The sequence below is a fragment of the Gadus macrocephalus genome, chromosome 7 (assembly GCF_031168955.1).
Source record: "Gadus macrocephalus chromosome 7, ASM3116895v1".
Classification (NCBI taxonomy): Eukaryota; Metazoa; Chordata; class Actinopteri; order Gadiformes; family Gadidae; genus Gadus; species Gadus macrocephalus.
The window spans coordinates 8749057-8767053 of NC_082388.1; the positions used below are offsets into that span (position 1 = coordinate 8749057).

A 17997-nucleotide genomic window follows, 5' to 3' on the forward strand; every position below is an offset into this window, starting at 1 on the left:
AAAATAGCCCCGCGGCGCAGCGTCATGCATCTGCTTTTAACAAGTAGGCCACGGCCTTTCATACAAGTGCTCCGCTAAAGCAATCTCCAGAAATAACACCCATGGCTCTGTGAGTGTTATAAAGGGGTTGGAGGAGGGGATATATTGGGCTCGGAACGCAGACGAAACTAGATGGGAGCGGCGTTGATGATATCACAGAGGGCAGGAATTCAGGACGAGCCCCCCATCAGCTCGGTCCACGAGCAGACGTTAGCCCCGTCTGGCTATTTCGGTCGTTAGCCATCTTTGTCCGGGGACTGAGTACCAATAAAGTTTGCATGCATTCAGGGTTTTAATATTCAACATATTACTTGTGTTAGAAACAGTAACCAATAATGGATGACCATTAGTACATTATTTCGATCAAAAAATGCAACAGAAAAAGAAAAAATAGCACACATACAGTCGCAGTAACACACTGCCGTATGGCAAGGTCACTTCTTTGGCTCCTCTGCTGGACTGGAGGTAGCGAGTGGTTACCTCCTCCAAGTCGGATTGATTACCCATCTGTATTTAGAATAGCCCCAGCATTGGATAAATATATCCAGATATACATATATCAGGGCTGGTTAACGCGTTAATATGCGTTAACGCAAATCTTGTTTTGCCACGCACGAATAATACACATTGACGCGCCCTATTTTTTTTATTTTACTTTGATTTTGAAAGGTTTTGCCCACAGAATTTCTACATTCCTAATCAGAAATCATTCGTTCCACTTACTTTACATTAAATTACACTTAAATTACAATTGTACTAATTACCTGCCTGTTTACAATTCCCAAATCTGTTTTGTTCCATAAGTTGAGTGACACTGAGTCAGTCAATACAACTCCCTCAAGATCTCCTGGCCTAGTTTTTGCTTATTAAATACATTTGGTGTGAATGATAATGTGTCATTCCATTTGATAACCTCATTTAACTTCAATTAGAGTGGATTTAGAATAGAACCCTAAAAGGGCGATTAATCGCGAGTTAACTCACCATACTATGCGATTAAAACTTTTAATCGTTGCCCAGCCCATATATATATTTTATATATATATATATATATATATATATATTTGTGTGTGTGGGTATATATATATGTGTATTGTGGCAACCCCTTGCCAACTGGGGGGGTCGAACCGCGCCAGCACCTGGAACAGCGCCCTCTCCGCGGACAGGGAGTTTGAGGGAGGTACGTGCCGTTCAGCGCGGCGGCGCGGGAGCGCGCATCAAGCGCACCCGGACAATCACGGGCATTGGGATCACCTGGGGGAGGGAGACGGCAGAGGCCTCTTATAGGACCGGACGCACGCACCAGACGGGGGCAGACAGCCGAGTTGGAGAGGCGCGGTAGGGGGAGAACGCACCAACCCCGTACCAACGCCAATGCGCTTCCCCCCCAGGACTGAGTGGGAGAAGACGGGAGCGATAGAGACGCTCCCGTGGGCCCCTGAATTCCAGGGGCCACTTACACAGAGAGCGTCTGCAGAGTATAAAACACCAGGCTCACTGCTTAGTCTTTGTGTTGACATCTAGAAAGAAGCAGAGCGCTGCACTGTTCCACTGTGGCAGTGCAGCTGCAGAAGGTCTCCACCCTGACTTACAGTGATTGATTTTTAATGAGCTTATTGTTTTCCCAACTCATGACCCGAGACACAAAGAGCAGCGAGCGACACGCTGGGTGTCATATTGACTGAGTCTCAGTATGTGTGTGCGTGTCTGTATGTGTCCAATTCAAACAGGTCCGACCGGCTGAGCCCACCATTAGTCTCCACCCATAACGGCTAATTCAAGGAGTATCATGTGTCTAAGTGGTCATTACCACTCAATAGAAACTGTGTCTCCGTCGTTAAACTCCACACGTCAACTACACACAGCATGTTTATTGCGTAGAATGTCAAAGGGACACGGTTGGATATGCACAAATATGCATGCGTAAAATATGCATCACATAAGGGTTGAACCAACACCAGTGCACAAGTCTAAGCAAGAAAACCAACTTACTTCCAATCCATAAAAGCATAAAGAATAATCTAAGAAGAGAATAGTGATTCATAGAAACCTTGAATCCCCCCCCCCCCCACACACACACACACAAACACACGCCGCACACGCATGCGCACACACGCAACATCGACAGCTGTTGATGTCACTCTGATGGAAGACAACGTTGAAAGGGATTTGACCTCGTTTACGTTTTAATGTGTGTTTGCTCGTGTGTGTGCATCTAAAACGGCCATACAGGGCACAGAGTATAGAGAGATTACACAGAGCACTAATACCTCTGGAGGATTGAGGACAAGCAGAATGAGGCGACAGAGTATTCCAGTAGTGTATAGAGAAAGCAAATCTTGTCTTCCTAGAATCCCAATAGAGAGGAGAACGCAGTATGTAGATTATGAAGAGGGAGCTAGCTAAGGCCTAAAAAAAATAAAATAATTGGTTCCTGTTGGTTGTCAGTTGAGGTCATGGGTAGGTAGGGATTTTTTTTTTTTTTTTTTTTACTTTTTCCAGCAGCAGCGAATGATGGGTAGGACTTTTTTCTTTCTTTTTTTCTTTTTCTTTTTTTCTTTTCTTTCTTTTTTTTCTTTTTTACAGCAGCTCATAAAATAATTTGGGTTGCACATATATTGACAGGGTCGGTCGGAAACCGAAACCGAACAAAATGTTATTTTAGGCCTAAGGGGAATTTTGAAGGTAGGCTTAGAAGTATTAGCTCAGTAGCTGCAGAAGCTGCAGAACCTTGCTCGTGCCCTGAGTTCATTAGGGCCATCTCCTTAGCTGGGGAAAACAGGATTTGTAACTGAGGCAAGTCTGGGTTACTATCGCTACATACAGATACGTTGAGCCTACATATCCAGTTTAGAACAATGTTCAGTTGCATATCTCGTTGAGCGCTTGGGTCATTTGGTAAACAGCTTCAACACACTTTGCTTGATAGCAATTTCTGACAAGCAAGAGCAATTGCATCCCTGTGTATCTTACTTCTGCAACAAAAATAAAGAACATTCTAGTTCTATTCTGAAATGCAACCACATGACCCAAAAGTATATCATCATCTTCGCTTCTAATAGTAAGTCAGCATATATAGTAAGTTTAAAGAAGTAAGCTTGTGAAGAAGTTATCATGTAGCTTAAGTAATAGTACCTTGCTAGCTAAGAATAAGACCCTGTCAACTGTACGCATCTAGCTGTGGAAACGCTGTAGTAAATGTTCCAGGCCTATATGTGGCGCTGTTTCTGCTACAGAAAAAATAATAAGTACAACCAATCAATGTACGGTAAGTAATAGTGTTTACCAAGGAGCTGTATTTAAAGCTAGAAAAAAAAAAAATCTAATCAAACAAAAACAAATTAGACGGAAGTCTTACGTTGCCCACCTGGTGGGGGGGCGATGAAGTTTTTCTCATTTTCACCCTGGGACCTGGTTTCAAAAGAATACGTTAGCAGGCACCAAAACCTCTGTGTCCTTCTGACCGGTCGGCCCAAATGTGCAAGAATTCTGCGTTTTTACACAAAAATTGTGGCCAAGTGCACAGGGCCTGAGTTTGAATGTAAATCCAGCTAGCTAGTTTACATGGTGGCACTACAACTCACTCAGTGACAGCGATCACAACCCAATCAAGTTATTAATCATATATTAGTAATATTTCAGTGCTGTTCAATGCTTTTTGTTTTTTAACTAATGCCATTGATGCTCTGCCGTAACCGAGCCAAATTCAGACCAATAAGTGGAACCCAAGGCCAATGACTGTTGAGGCATTATTAAAACCAATTCAACAATTTTTGATTCAATGGCAGAAAAGGTTAAACATATTGACGTATCAAGGCAGCCCGAATTTGAACAACGCACGGTGACGCTGGAAAGGAGCATGGTGGCCCAGCGCCCCTTTGGTCTGCGAGAACGTCTGGAGGTCGTACCTGGTGCAAAACTCACAGCTCAGTTGCAAAGGATTTGTAACAGAAGTACTATATGGAGGTAGTAACTCTAGTACACCTCATTACTCATTACCACTGTCTTAGTTTCTATCATTATTACTTATTTATTATATTTTATTAGTATTTATTATCGTGATCTATGCTGCTACTAATGTTCACTTATTTTTTTACGCATTTTTGTACTTTTTTAATTTACTGTATCATGTATTGCTGTTGCTATGTGACTGTTGAGAAACCAAGCCTAAGAATTTGGCTCTTGTGTACATAAGATGTCATAAAGGTAATTCTGTAATTCAGATTCGGATTGGGTTCTGAATAATGTAAAAGCTGCCTGTGTGGGTGTGCGATGCCGCCCCGACCGCTTTGGTCATGGAGTTATTGGGTAGTTACACTTTCAACACATATTGCAGGATGACTATAGCGGATACGAATTGCAAATGGCAATCAGTGTGTGTCTTACTTCTGTCACTGAAAAGAGGATATAATTGTCAAAGAAAACTATCATATAGATAAAGTATGTGATCCTTAGGGATTGGACATCAGTGATGGAGGTGGCTAGCATGCTGTGAGCTGGTCCTGAGGGGGGGGGGGGGTGTTATGATCTCATTGAGTGAAATGCCAAGCACAGCCAGCGCAGAGAAAAATAAACATAACGTCATCAGAAAAATGTGTCAGCTGTAGTGGATGTTCATTTTTTTATATTATTTCTGTTGCGTAACGCTGCCATGATCCCCAGTGCGGTACACTCAGCACTGGGGATGTGCGTGCAGGTTATCTGCAGTAGAGGCCCTAGTTTAAGAACACAGGTTTATTTTAAAGCCTTTAAAAAGCTCAACAATGGTGAGGTTTTCTTCAATGCATGACGTGAACATTTTGTCTTCCTCGTTTACTCTGAACTACTATTGGTTTCACACAGAAACAAAAGTGTGTGTGAGTTAAGTGTGTGCATGTGTGCGTGCGTGTTTGCATGCGCGTGTGTGTCAGTGTGTGCCCCTCATCCACCTACTTGGCCAGATGTTTGGTGAGCAGCTCAAGCATCTGTCTGTTCTTCTCTGGCAGCCGGTGGACGATCTGGTGGATCTCTGTCACCCTGGCCTCTGGGTGGTCCAGCTCTGGAGAGGGGGAAGTGAAGCAGACCAAGGTGAGCAGATCATCAGAGATCAGACCTGATGCGTCAAGAACCAGCCAGGGGCATTCCAACAATACTGTGTGTTCACCTGTCTCAAATAGCAATGGTTCGGGTCAGACAGACAGACACACACACACACACACACACACACACACACACACACACACACACACACACACACACACACACACACACACACACACACACACACACACACACACACACACACACACACACACACACACACACACACACACACACCAGGCCAAAGGCGGCTGTGAGTAGTGAACCAAGTGGCATAGAATCAAACCTCAATGGATCTCATAGACAAAGAGAAAAGTCGGCTTACAAACTTGACGCCGCCATGCATCCACGGTCAGCTGTTCCAGTCTCCCACGCACACTTTACACAACATTTACGATCCCGTCTTCTATAGGCGTGTCTCTTGTTTGGTGCATGCATACAAATCACACTATGGATTATCATCTCGACAGGAAATGAGCATCACACATACGCACACAAACACGCACACGTGCCCACATAACAAAGGCACATGTTCTCAAACACGCACGCACAAACACGCACGCACACACAGGTGTAAATCCACAGCCCTCTGTATTTCATCAGCACGCTCAGTTGCTATGACGACGTGTGAAATGTTGGCGACATGTTGAAGGCATTAACACCAGTAATGGTTACCTCAACTGCCCCTTCGAGAGAGGCTGGTTTATAGCCACCATAGTTCTGGTTCAGCCTGTAGCACATACACTACAAGTCCACACAAGGCATTGTGGGTAGTAGATTGTAAGGCCTTGGCAACATGCCGCAGCATTAAATAAATAAATATGTCATTATCTTCGATTAAAGTAGATCCATTTTCTCAGTGTTCTTTCTTAAGAACTTAAGTAAGATTTAATGTTAAACCAAAATGAAAACAACATATGTGGTGGCTTTCATTTACACATGTTAACACTCGCCTGTTGCAAACTTCCACATCGGCTCAAAGCGAGTCATATCAAATGATAGGGTGTGCACGATAAATTACGCAGGATCTCCTAAAAGGTAAAAGAACAACAAGCCAAGAGAGGAAGAGAGAGAGAGAGAGCGAGAGAGGTAGAGAGGCAGAGAGACAAACAGAGAGAGAGACAGAGACACAGAGAGAGGAGACACACAGAGAGAGACAGCGAGAGAGGGACAGAAAGAGAGAAACAGAGAGAGCACAAGAGAAAAAGAGAGAGATAGAAAGAGAGAGAGGCAGAGAGAAAGAGAGAGAGAGAAATAGAGGCAGAGAGAAAGAGCAAGAGAGAGAGAGATAGACAAAGACAGTGGTAAAACTATCAGCGGTAAAGTGAAAAGTTATCAGATCAAAATGTGATCCGTCAAGAATCAGCCAGGGTAATTCAGAATATATTTTTTATATATTCTCCTGCTGTAGCATGTTTTTAACAGTACCCCTGTGTGTGTGTGTGTGTGTGTGTGTGTGTGTGTGTGTGTGTGTGTGTGTGTGTGTGTGTGTGTCTGGCAGGTTGGGGCCGGGGAGCTCACATTAACGAGGGGGGGGGGGGGGGGGGGGGGGGATGGAAACGTGGAGAGGGGAGGGCTAGGCTGAGTAGGTTCATCTCAGGACAGGCTCGTCAGAATCTTAGATTAAATACAGATTCACACACGCAAACACACTCAGGTTGACACACATACTCACGCACGCACTCACTCATACGCACACACACACACACACACACACACACACACACACACACACACACACACACACACACACACACACACACACACACACACACACAGCTGTGAAGTCATTTCCTGCCGCCGTTGCTACAGCCAAACAGCCATTTCCTGCCGCCTGCCCTCATAGCAGCTCAGCCCGTTTCATGAAGTCTTAGCGACCCGGGAATGCAGCCAGACGCCATAGAACGCTTAGCTGATGACAGCAGAATGAGCCATAAACGAAAGGCCACAAATAGACGCCCAACTGCATTCAGGTCAAACCGGGGCAAACCAGATCAGAGGGAGTGAGACAGACCTAATCACAGTCAAATGACAGCAGGCAGCCATTGTTCTACAGACGTGGGACAATGGGTGGCTCGGACACAGATCTCCATTTTTTTTACGCGTTTGAAAGCGTATCCCAATGCACACAGCATGCATTCGTCGCCGAGTTTACTTTGTTTCACTGTTGGAATTGGCACACTCCTGCGATGAAGCAACAACAGGTACATTCAGGATCCTATCCCCCTTGTGAGCGCGCTGGTCTGCCTGTGCGTCCCTTCTCTTAGGCCCCGCCAGGGAAAACAAATACTGTTCAACAGTTCAACTAAAACGCTAAATCCATCTGGGTTTAGTCATGTGTTGTGGGGTCCAAATTGAGGAGCCATTAAAATAAGAGCCGTTTAGTCATTCAATTACCTTTTACGAAGTGCGAACCAAACATTGATTGCGTTTGTCTGACAAAATGGTCGACGCGGCCATCTTGGGATTGCCTTCTATTGCTCCCACTTCCTTCTGAATGCCCTCTTTCACATCTCAACATCTCGACACCACAGAGCACGGTGTGCGGCGACGCTATTCCGCCGATTTATGCTCGCTGGCCAGGTTCTGCACATGACGACACTATTGACCGAAGTGGTGTAAAAGGCACATAACCCGAGCTACTAGGGCCTAAAAAAAAAGAAAAAAGATTTGGTTCCTGTGGGTTGTCAGTTGAGGTAATGGGTAGGTAGGGATTTTATTTTATTTTTTTCCAGCGGCAGCGAATGATAGGCAGGTTGTTTTAATTTAAAAGCGAGAAATTTCGCTCATCCTTGTATAGAATGAAGAGGTGCTGTACCAAAACGGTCGGAAACCGGAACCAAACAAATTTTTTCGTTAGGCCTAGGTAGCAAAATCGGATAGGTAGCATAAATTGGCAGTACGCCGGCACAGCGGGAGCCAGCAGCCTGATCAATGCACCCACATGAGCATGTAACCCCCCCCGGGGGGTGCTCGGTGGGAGTCATGGCAACACACTAGCGGGTGACCCCTCAGACACCACACGGCCTAGCACAGGATCACAGCGTCTACCGCTGTGTATGACTGCTCGGAGCCGGCCCCCCGTGGCGCCCTGGACGTCCTCCTCCTTCTCATTAGAGCGACCGGCGCACACCTCATTGCCGTACGTCTGGCCATAGCGACGTCACGGACTCGGTGCACACACAGGATACCGGGTGCCTTCCCCACATTAACAACGGTCTATTTTTCATTTTACAGTTGGGAGATTCTGCTGACGCTTTCTATCCAAAACGATCCTAATGTTTCCATTTCAAAGCTGATGACTGATTGTTTTTTTTTAGTTCTAAATAATGTTTTTTACAAAACACAAAAACAGAAACCCTGAGTACATAATCATCCAAATTTCGCTCCTACGGGTTACTGACCTAAACATCCTTCTACTATGGCCTCAAAACGATTGACCGGCAAAAGCCTTAAAAATCTTGTTGGCATCCGAACTGCATCCTGAATTGTGCTAAACGGTTTGATGTAACTATCCTCTGTATTGAACGTGGTTTCAACTAGGGCCGGGCTTACCAAGAGGATGCAACAGCTGGTCGGGGCTCTAGAACTGATACGTGGTATGGAAAACACGCACATGCGCATGCATACTCACAACACACACACACACACACACACACACACACACACACACACACACACACACACACATACAGAAACACTCACTGGCAGCCTTGATGAAGTTTCTCTGGTACTGGTATGTCGTAAGTGGAGCAGGGAGCATTCTGGAGAAACAAAGAAGAGAAAAGGGAGATTTTATTAAATAAATAATACAAACCGTTGGAGCTTGTGTAAAAAGGGCAAAAAGATCTACCCCCCGGGGAGACTTAAAAACGATATGTTGGTGAACTGGTCCCTATCTCCCTTTGTTGAAATACTTCCCCTAACTCATTCGGAGGAGTTTACCCAGCTGGAGACCACTTTACAACGCCTCACAAAACTAATGGACCCAGAAGACACTGTGTGTGTGTGTGTGTGTGTGTGTGTGTGTGTGTGTGTGTGTGTGTGTGTGTGTGTGTGTGTGTGTGTGTGTGAGAGTCTTTCAGTTATGTAGTCTAGAATCATTTAAGAACAGTGTCTATTCACTTTTTTCTATCTATCTATCTATCTATCTATCTATCTATCTATCTATCTATCTATCTATCTATCTATCTATCTATCTATCTATCTATCTATCTATCTATCTATCTATCTATCTATCTATCTATCTATCTATCTATCTATCTTTCTTTCTTTCTTTCTTTCTTTCTTTCTTTCTTTCTTTCTTTCTTTCTTTCTTTCTTTCTTTCTTTCTTTCCTTCTTTCTTTCGAGAGGCAGACAGAGAGAGACCCTCCATGGTCTCCACTATGTGACAAGGCTCTCTTAGAGAGCTCTTAGAGGGCTCTTAGAGAGCGGCTTCTCGTACTCACTTATGAGCGACACCAACTTCAGGGTGGATGACAGAATGTAATATACGAAAAGGGGAGAACACACAGTGCGGTGCGTGTCGCCAAACGATGGTGGGACAAACGGAGGCCAGGGCTGGGTTTCCATGGCGATACGGGCGAGCGGCTAGCTTGCCCTTGAGCGTGTGGCATAGGGGGACGTGATTTCACAATACATCGATGACGGACGGACAGACGGCGCGCAACAGACGCACGTCCTGCCCCCTCCTAATGGCTTTAAGGATAACACACTGCAGAGGTGTTTCTCTCACTCTGTCCACATCACTCTTCTTCTTGCTCTATTGTTGTACACCCATCCCTCACTCCACGCAGATTTCCCATTCATCTTTTTTTTTTGACCATCCATCGGTATACTCCTATACATTTTAAACCTACCATATATACATCGATCAATATTTTTGATCGATCCATCCATATTTATTTATATCCATCAATGCTATCTAGCCTATTCCTCCATATGCCACCATGTTTACCATACATCCCTCTATACTTTCTATCGATACGTCCATATTTCCAATCTATCCCTCTATATGTCCCATCCATCCCTCAGTACGTCTCATCCATCCCTCATGTTGAAACCGAGCAGCAGCAGTGTCTGGGCGCGTTCCACCACACACCTGAAATAGTACTTGATGGCACTGGTAATGGTCTTGATCTCCCACTCTTGGCCGTCCAGCTCCACATCAGCACAGGTCTTGGGGTCTGCAGTGAGGCGCACACGGGGGGGGGGGGGGGGCAGGCGGTCAGACAGTGAACAGGCAGTAAGTAGGTCAGTTGGATGGATGGGGCCCCTTTCCCGGGCAACAGGTCCCCGAGTGCTTCAGGATGACATTAACAAACGGTGAAACAGAAAACATACTGTGGCTATTTCACACACTGTGAAATAAAACGAGCATTGCAACAGGCAATGCAAGACTGGGGAGCAGCGGGGGAGGTCATATGCCATAGGTTGTTCATGACACGCAGTGGTGTGGTTCCTCCTAGATGAATCTCTGTCATTATGCTGTCATGTTTGGCCAGAAAGGAACGCAAACCAACCAACACCGATATCCTTTTGAGGGGTATTTTATTGTAGAAATGTACTTCACTTACTTACTTATTGTGTGATTATGACAGATTGAATTTGGTAACATTCCTTCGATTACATATCCCTTCTCTGTCTCCACTTGCTTATCATTCCCACTACATGGCCGTCCATCTGTTGACTTTAATCCTTCCTCTGAGAGCTATTTCGGGATTAAGTTCCGCTCCAGCTGGGACCACTGAAATGCCAACCTGAATACGCGCGGATACACATGTAAACGGTTGTCACCTAATGTGTGAGCGCAGACGCGTACACGAGTGCGTACATGCTTGTGGTTGGACTGTGTGTGTGTGTGTGTGTGTGTGTGTGTGTGTGTGTGTGTGTGTGCGCATTATTGAGTCATGCTTACCCATAGCAAGGCCCAGTAGTTTCTGTACTCTGGAGTTGACTCCAACAATTCTGTACAATCCCTGCTCGTCTATACCTGCAGCGAGAGCAGGTGGGGGAGGAGGACAGAGGAGCAGGAGAGGAGAGGAGGGAAGGAGAGGAGGGAAGAAGAGGAGGAGAGGAGATGAGAAGAGGTGAGCAGGAGAATAGAGGAGGAGGAGGAGGAGGAGGAGGAGGAGGAGGAGGAGGAGGAGGAGGAGAGACGGGAAAAACATCAACAATAGAAACCAAGAAATTAGTTACAGGCCTTTATTGATTATCTGTGTAACAGTTCTAGTCATCCTTTCTGTCCGTCTGCGAGGGTCTGCCTGCCTATTGCACACATTAAACAGGTAAGAACACGTCGGTATGGCAACAAGGCTTTACCTCTGGTTTCCAATGCATAGATGAATTTCTTGACCACGTTGAAGCCTATCACGTCCAGCTGGGCCACTGAGAACCAATCACAGAGAGACAGAGTCCATCAGTCCAAACAGAGATTCTACAGGACTCGGACTGAACTCAACCACAGTAATGAAGTTAGCTCACCGCCTTCTGATTGGTGGTCTCTGTTCAGGTTGTACACCTGTGGTTGCAAGAAAAAATGAACAATATGTATTGAACACGTGTTTGACTTTATTGTTTCAATCGGTGCTCCTGGTTTACACTGTATCCTACGAGCCTACGAGTGCACGACGGCTGGCTGCACACCAAGTAGATCAGCCGGAGCAGTGGACATGCTATAAAGGGGCAGAAACCCATTACATAAAGAGTTGACCTTTGAACGTCCTTGGTAACCGTGGTAACCTACCGGCTCTCTGCCATCCATGGCCTCCATCCACAGCCGGCGGTCCTCCTCTGAGAGGGCCTGCATGGTGATCACCCCAGGCCTGTACACACACACACACACACACACACACACACACACACACACACACACACCCACAAGTAGTCAAAGGCACACACGGAAAGACAAACAGACGAATACACACACACACACACACACACACACACACACACACACACACACACACACACACACACACACACACACACAAAGACAAACCAATTCCAGTTAATTCCCTGTGTCCACATACATGGAAATGCAAATACGTGCATTCACAAGTAGGAAGTATTTCTCCACAGGGGTCTCTTGAGGAGAATGACATCAGAAACAGACCCTGCGATTTGTTCTGCTGACACCAGCACACACACACACACACACACACAGATATACACTCTCACACACACACACACACACACACACACACACACACACACACACACACACACACACACACACACACACACACACACACACACACACACACACACACACACACGATAAGATGAGATAAACCTTAATTAATCCCGGGAGGTATTTCAGGTGTCATAACAGCAACAGCAATGTGTATGAAACACAGGAGAGGTACAGTTGAAAGTCTCGTGGAGGAGTAAAGAACCAAGATATTAGGAATTAATATAAATAACAACAAAAAATAAAGATAAAGTAAAACACTGAGCAGCTGGCTCTATACATCAGAACTGAATATCAGAAAGGGATTCGGTGCAGTCAGTCAATTGTCATGTCATTCAGTGCAGTACAGTCTGTCAAATGTACACACAAATATTAAGTATATAAATGTAAGGTCTCGTCAATCACTGCCTATCAATAGATATAAATGCACATCTAGAATTATGAATGATTATTCGAAGGAATGAATGAATATGAGTCCATGCGCAAGTGCATTCAGTCACTTTTGAGACATGGCACACAGATACACACACAAACACACGCACAAACACAAACACACACACACACACACACACACACTCGCACAAGCTGAGACCCATCAATCTCATCGAGTCCAGTCTGTGCTCTGCCTTTCCAATCAGGCCTGCTGTCAGGTCACGGGCTCTTAGCAGTATATTGTATGTCAGCACAATCCCCCCCACAAACTCACTTACACAACGCATCACACACACACGCACGCACACAAAATCACACAGATGCTACACACACACAATTACACACCCTTGGTAGGACATGAATACTCAACGCAAACAGACACATCTGCATGGACACACACCTACTCACCTACTCGCCCCCAAGCACACACACACACACACACGCACACACACACACACACACACACATTCAAGATGGAGGCTGGTTTATTCTAAGAAATCCATCAGATCCCATTTCGATCTCCCCCCTGGTTGAACGTGTCCCTCCCTGCCAGGCCACCTCTCTGTCTCCATCTGTCTCCCTGATTTACCTTGTGTGCTGGGTGCCTCTTTGGTGTCTAGGGGTGTTCAGGGAGGCTGAAGGGGGGGAGGGGGGTGAAAGAGATAGAGGTGTGTGTCTGTGTGTGTGTGTGTGTGTGTGTGTGTGTGTGTGTGTGTGTGTGTGTGTGTGTGTGTGTGTGTGTGTGTGTGTGTGTGTGTGTGTGTGTGTGTGTGTGTGTGTGTGTGTGTGTGTGTGTGTGTGAAGTTATGGAAGCAAGCAAATCACAGCTATAATGTTTTGAATTTTAAAAGCCATTGAACTTTGTAAATGGAAATATGAACCCCTTTTGCTTCTTGATTGCTTCAACCTGTTTCTTGGAATTCCCGGCTACTTGTGTACAATTTTCTATTTTATTTTATCAATTTTATTATCTGTATTTTGACAACTTGTGATATAAGTTAATATTTGTTGTATCTGAATTAATTAACATTGAAAAATAATAATTTAAGAGCTGTTTCTAAAATAATACGAGTTGAAATGTCAAATTTGATTTTCCATGAGGTGAATTTAAAACAAATACTTTTGGATGACATATTTTCTAAGTACAATATTTCAACGTTAAGCAATTTCAAGGGTGTATACATTTCTTTGTACAAAATTCCATGGCTTTTGGCATTCAAATCATAATGGCAGGGACTTGCTTCCACAGATCAGGGAAAACAAACCGACGAAGGGTTTGTTTACAGAGCCTGACACATCCTCAAACTACAGGGCTAAAGCGACTCGGGAGCACCACCCAGTGGCAGCTCTAAGCTATGACACAATGAACACATCGTGTGAATAAAGAAAAAACGTAAGTAAAGAAAAAACAAACACAGCTCACACAGGTAAAGATGCACATACTCATATACGCAAACATACACACACACCTGTCCATTGCCTCCACATCAAAGCAGAACCTCTTCTCTATTGACTCCGTCTTCCTCCTGATACACGACTTGAGAATGAAGCTTTCCTCTTCTCCCTAAAGATGGGGAAGAGAGAGAGAGAGAGAGAGAGAGAAAGAGAGAGAGAGAGAGAGAGAGAGAGAGAGAGAGAGAGAGAGAGAGAGAGAGAGAGAGAGAGAGAGAGAGAGAGAGAGAGAGTTAAGGGACCAGCCAGCAGGACTGCACAGTTTAAGACATGCAAAAGCAGAGAAACAAGCAATTATGTTTTATCGCTATTACATTTTACGATGGGATTTATTTGCATGAACAAGCACACTCAGGTGTCATGTCTTACGCCAATGGCATTTTATACTCTTCTCTCTCTTTCCATCCTTATAAATACAGATATAAAACATATGTTGGTATGTATTTTGGTAAAGTTGGGATCAGGATATATCATTAACTAGTCCGTAGCCTTCACTATTGCCCAGTCCTGCGTTGTCCTGGGAGTGAATAAACGCTGAGTGGCAGGCCCGAGTGGGCGGAGTACCCGGAGACAGACAGCGGACAGACAAACAGACAGGCAGACAGTCAGCTGACAGACTGACAGACAGCTGACAGACAGTCAGCCGACAAACAGTCAGCCGACAGACAGACTGTAGGACAGACAGACAGTAGGAACGACAGTGAGCTCACCACTTTCCCTCCGGACTTCTGGTCAAACAGGACGGTGGTCATCCTCTTGGGCTCTCTCTGGTACGTACAGTAGTACTTGACCCAGGAGGACACAAAGGGACCTGGGCGGAGGAGGCGGGCAGGGGGGCGTGACGGACAGGAGGGAGTTGGAGACAAGGAACAAAGGGAAACTAGAAAGAGGATCTCGGAAAGAATGCAAGAATGCAAAACTAATCATGAAAGATGAAACAAGGATATAGAGAAAATAATACATTTGAACCTGGTAAAAAGTAAAAATAAAAGTGTGTACAGTATATGTGTGTGTGCGTACATATAAATCTATATGCATGTATATGTATGTCATTTACGATTTTTTTTTCAAAATAAAAGTCCCACAGATAGCTGTGATGTGTGTGTGAGTGGGGGTGTGTACGTTTCTCCTGGATGAAGAGGTAGCCCTCCATGATGTGCTGGCTGTTGCTCTTGTGCTCGTGAGGGTTCTCCTTCATCTTCCTCATCAGGCTCTCCACCTCCGAGCGTGTGCTCTCAAAGCGGTTCCTCGTCTGCGCGCACACACACGCCCAAACACACACGCGTGCGCAAACACACGCACAAAGACGTACAAGCACACACACACACACACAAAAACACAGACACACACACGCACAAAGACAAACGCACAAGCAAACACAAACATACATGTGATAGCAAGCTATTTAGGGTCAACAACACACAATAAAAATATACGACGACAGAAAAGTTGTTGTTTGCACTCTTAAACACGTGAAGCCCTTGCTGGCCTGCAGTGAGACTTAAGATTGTTTAAATGCAGTGTTTCATATCAGAAAGTTCAAAGAATTTGTCGGAATTTTCGATTGCGGTTTTTCTACACTGTTGCTTATAGGTTGTTAAGCTTTATGAAGCCAAGGGACACCACCTTCTCAAGCAGCACTGACATCACATAGTAGGGCAAGATTATATAAAAAGTTACACATATTACCAGGGAATTATATGTACTAGGATATTGGCAATCACTATTTCATACATTGCAGGCTGCAAAATTATGATATTAGCAGTAAGGTAACCGTTTGTGTGTGTCTGTGTGCCTGTGTGTGTGTGTGTGTGTGTTTTTGTGTGTGTGTGTGTGTGTGTGTGTGTGTGCACATAGATGCTGTCATACATTCTGTATGCTGATGGTCAGATCTGTCTTGAAGTGGTTGAAGTCTTTGGCCAGTTCGTAACCATGGTGATAGTAGGTGAAGAGGCCTTGGAGGAATGCCAACAGCTGGAACAAATAGCAAAAAAAACTAAACATAATTGATACCATTGATATTCCGCCACAATTAACAGTGGGGGGCCTTGAATGACTTGACCCAACATGAATCCATTGCGGAGGACGACCTAAAGCCGTCTGGATCAGCGTACCGGCTCCACAAAGTCAAACATCTTGCGTTCCTGGACCTCCTGCACCTTGAAGACGTACTCCAGGGAGACCTCGTAGAAGTGCTGCGCACGCTGTCCACCTGGCTGTCCGCCTGATACATCACACCACAAGGGGCAACAATGAGATTCACCGCGCTTAAACAGTGCTGGTGGTCGCCCTGTGGCAACTCAAGAGAACTTTACCTTGACCGCCTCACATTCACCCTTTCACGCACAGATTGGTACACCGACGGCCGCGTCTACCGTGCAAGATGACAGCCCAACTCGTAGGGAGAGGATGGGGTGAGGTGCCTTGCTCAGAGACACCTCGACACTTAGTCGGGAGGAGTCCGGGATCAAACCCGCAACCTTCCGGTTGCAGGCCGATTTGCTGCCTGCTCTACCTCTATAGGCAATGCACTATATCGCCTCGGATTATGACGATGGTTAAGAGTTAAGATAGAGACGGAAACATGGAGGGAAAGTATCATTGAGAATGGAATGAACGGATGACAGTTGGTAGTATGGATGGTTGAATAGCAGGATGAATAGATTGATATATATGGAGGACCTGATCGACGGACAAACTGATGGATGGGCACACACACACACACACACACACACACACACACACACACACACACACACACACACACACACACACACACACACACACACACACACACACACACACACACAACCACACACACACACACACACACACACACACACACACACACACACACACACACACACACACAACCACACACCTCATGCAGATGAGACTCCTTCTTCTTGGCGGAGAGGCTCAGGTGCTTGTCCAGCACGGCACAGTACTTCTCCGTCTCCTTGTCGTACTTCTTTCGGGCCTCCTGTTCAGCAGGAGCACAAAGACAGCTGCTCAGAAACGCCACATGAACACGACTGCATCGGGGTCCACACCACGTCATCAACCTGTGTAGGTGACCTAATGGCAGCGGCAATCAAATGTAGAGTAAACAACCCCCCCCCCATGGTAGCCAGTGGGAGAGCCTTGTGTGACCGATCTGTCCAAGGGGATGATTGAAGTCGCATTAAATAAGGATTGCTTGTGTTTTAAATAGCTTTCTTAATTGTCCCATTGAATTGTATTATTTATATATATTTCAATGTTGTCCTGGTTGTTTGACCGACTGATTATATCTATTGTTCATTTGTATTCCTGCTTTTATCTGTATGTTGTAATCCGGGCGTCAATCGGAAAAGAGAGCCTGCTCTCAATGGCCTCCCCTGAATAAATAAAGGTTCAATCAAATAAATAGTGAAAGCCTCCACATATAGCCCCGCCCCTAAATGAAACCTCTGCAGAGCGGCCCGGGAGGCGTCTCCATAATGTTGACAGCTAGAGGACTGACTCACACAGGGCGCTTGGCTTTCCTTTAGCGGGGGGGTATTTCCTCATTAGGTTCAAGGTTCGCCCTCTAGGAGCCCTTTAGCAGGGGTCAGGAGATTTCTACCCCCGTCCCACTTTGCTCCCTGTGTATGCCCAAATAAATATTTGATTCGTTTTCGTTGTTTTATGTATACGTATCCTACATTCTCCAATCCTCTAGTCTGTTAACATTAAGGGGATCCCGACTCAAATGAGGTCAACCATGACGAGCTCTTACATAAGCCTCCATCTGAAAGAGGGCCCCCTATTGGCAGAGGTC

General features: G+C 45.4%; 1 protein-coding gene across 1 annotated transcript in view; it reads right to left on the minus strand.

Moving 5' to 3' along the window:
* The window catches only part of LOC132461348 (rho GTPase-activating protein 26-like), a 75357-nt gene that overhangs the window by 12752 nt on the left and 44608 nt on the right, over positions 1–17997 (minus strand). The window contains 14 exon segments of the mRNA XM_060056424.1: positions 4972–5077; positions 8824–8882; positions 10221–10305; positions 11037–11111; positions 11441–11506; positions 11603–11639; positions 11865–11943; positions 14213–14307; positions 14906–15006; positions 15318–15447; positions 16065–16169; positions 16310–16395; positions 16398–16419; positions 17077–17178. Coding sequence (XP_059912407.1) covers positions 4972–5077; positions 8824–8882; positions 10221–10305; positions 11037–11111; positions 11441–11506; positions 11603–11639; positions 11865–11943; positions 14213–14307; positions 14906–15006; positions 15318–15447; positions 16065–16169; positions 16310–16395; positions 16398–16419; positions 17077–17178 — 1148 coding nt within the window.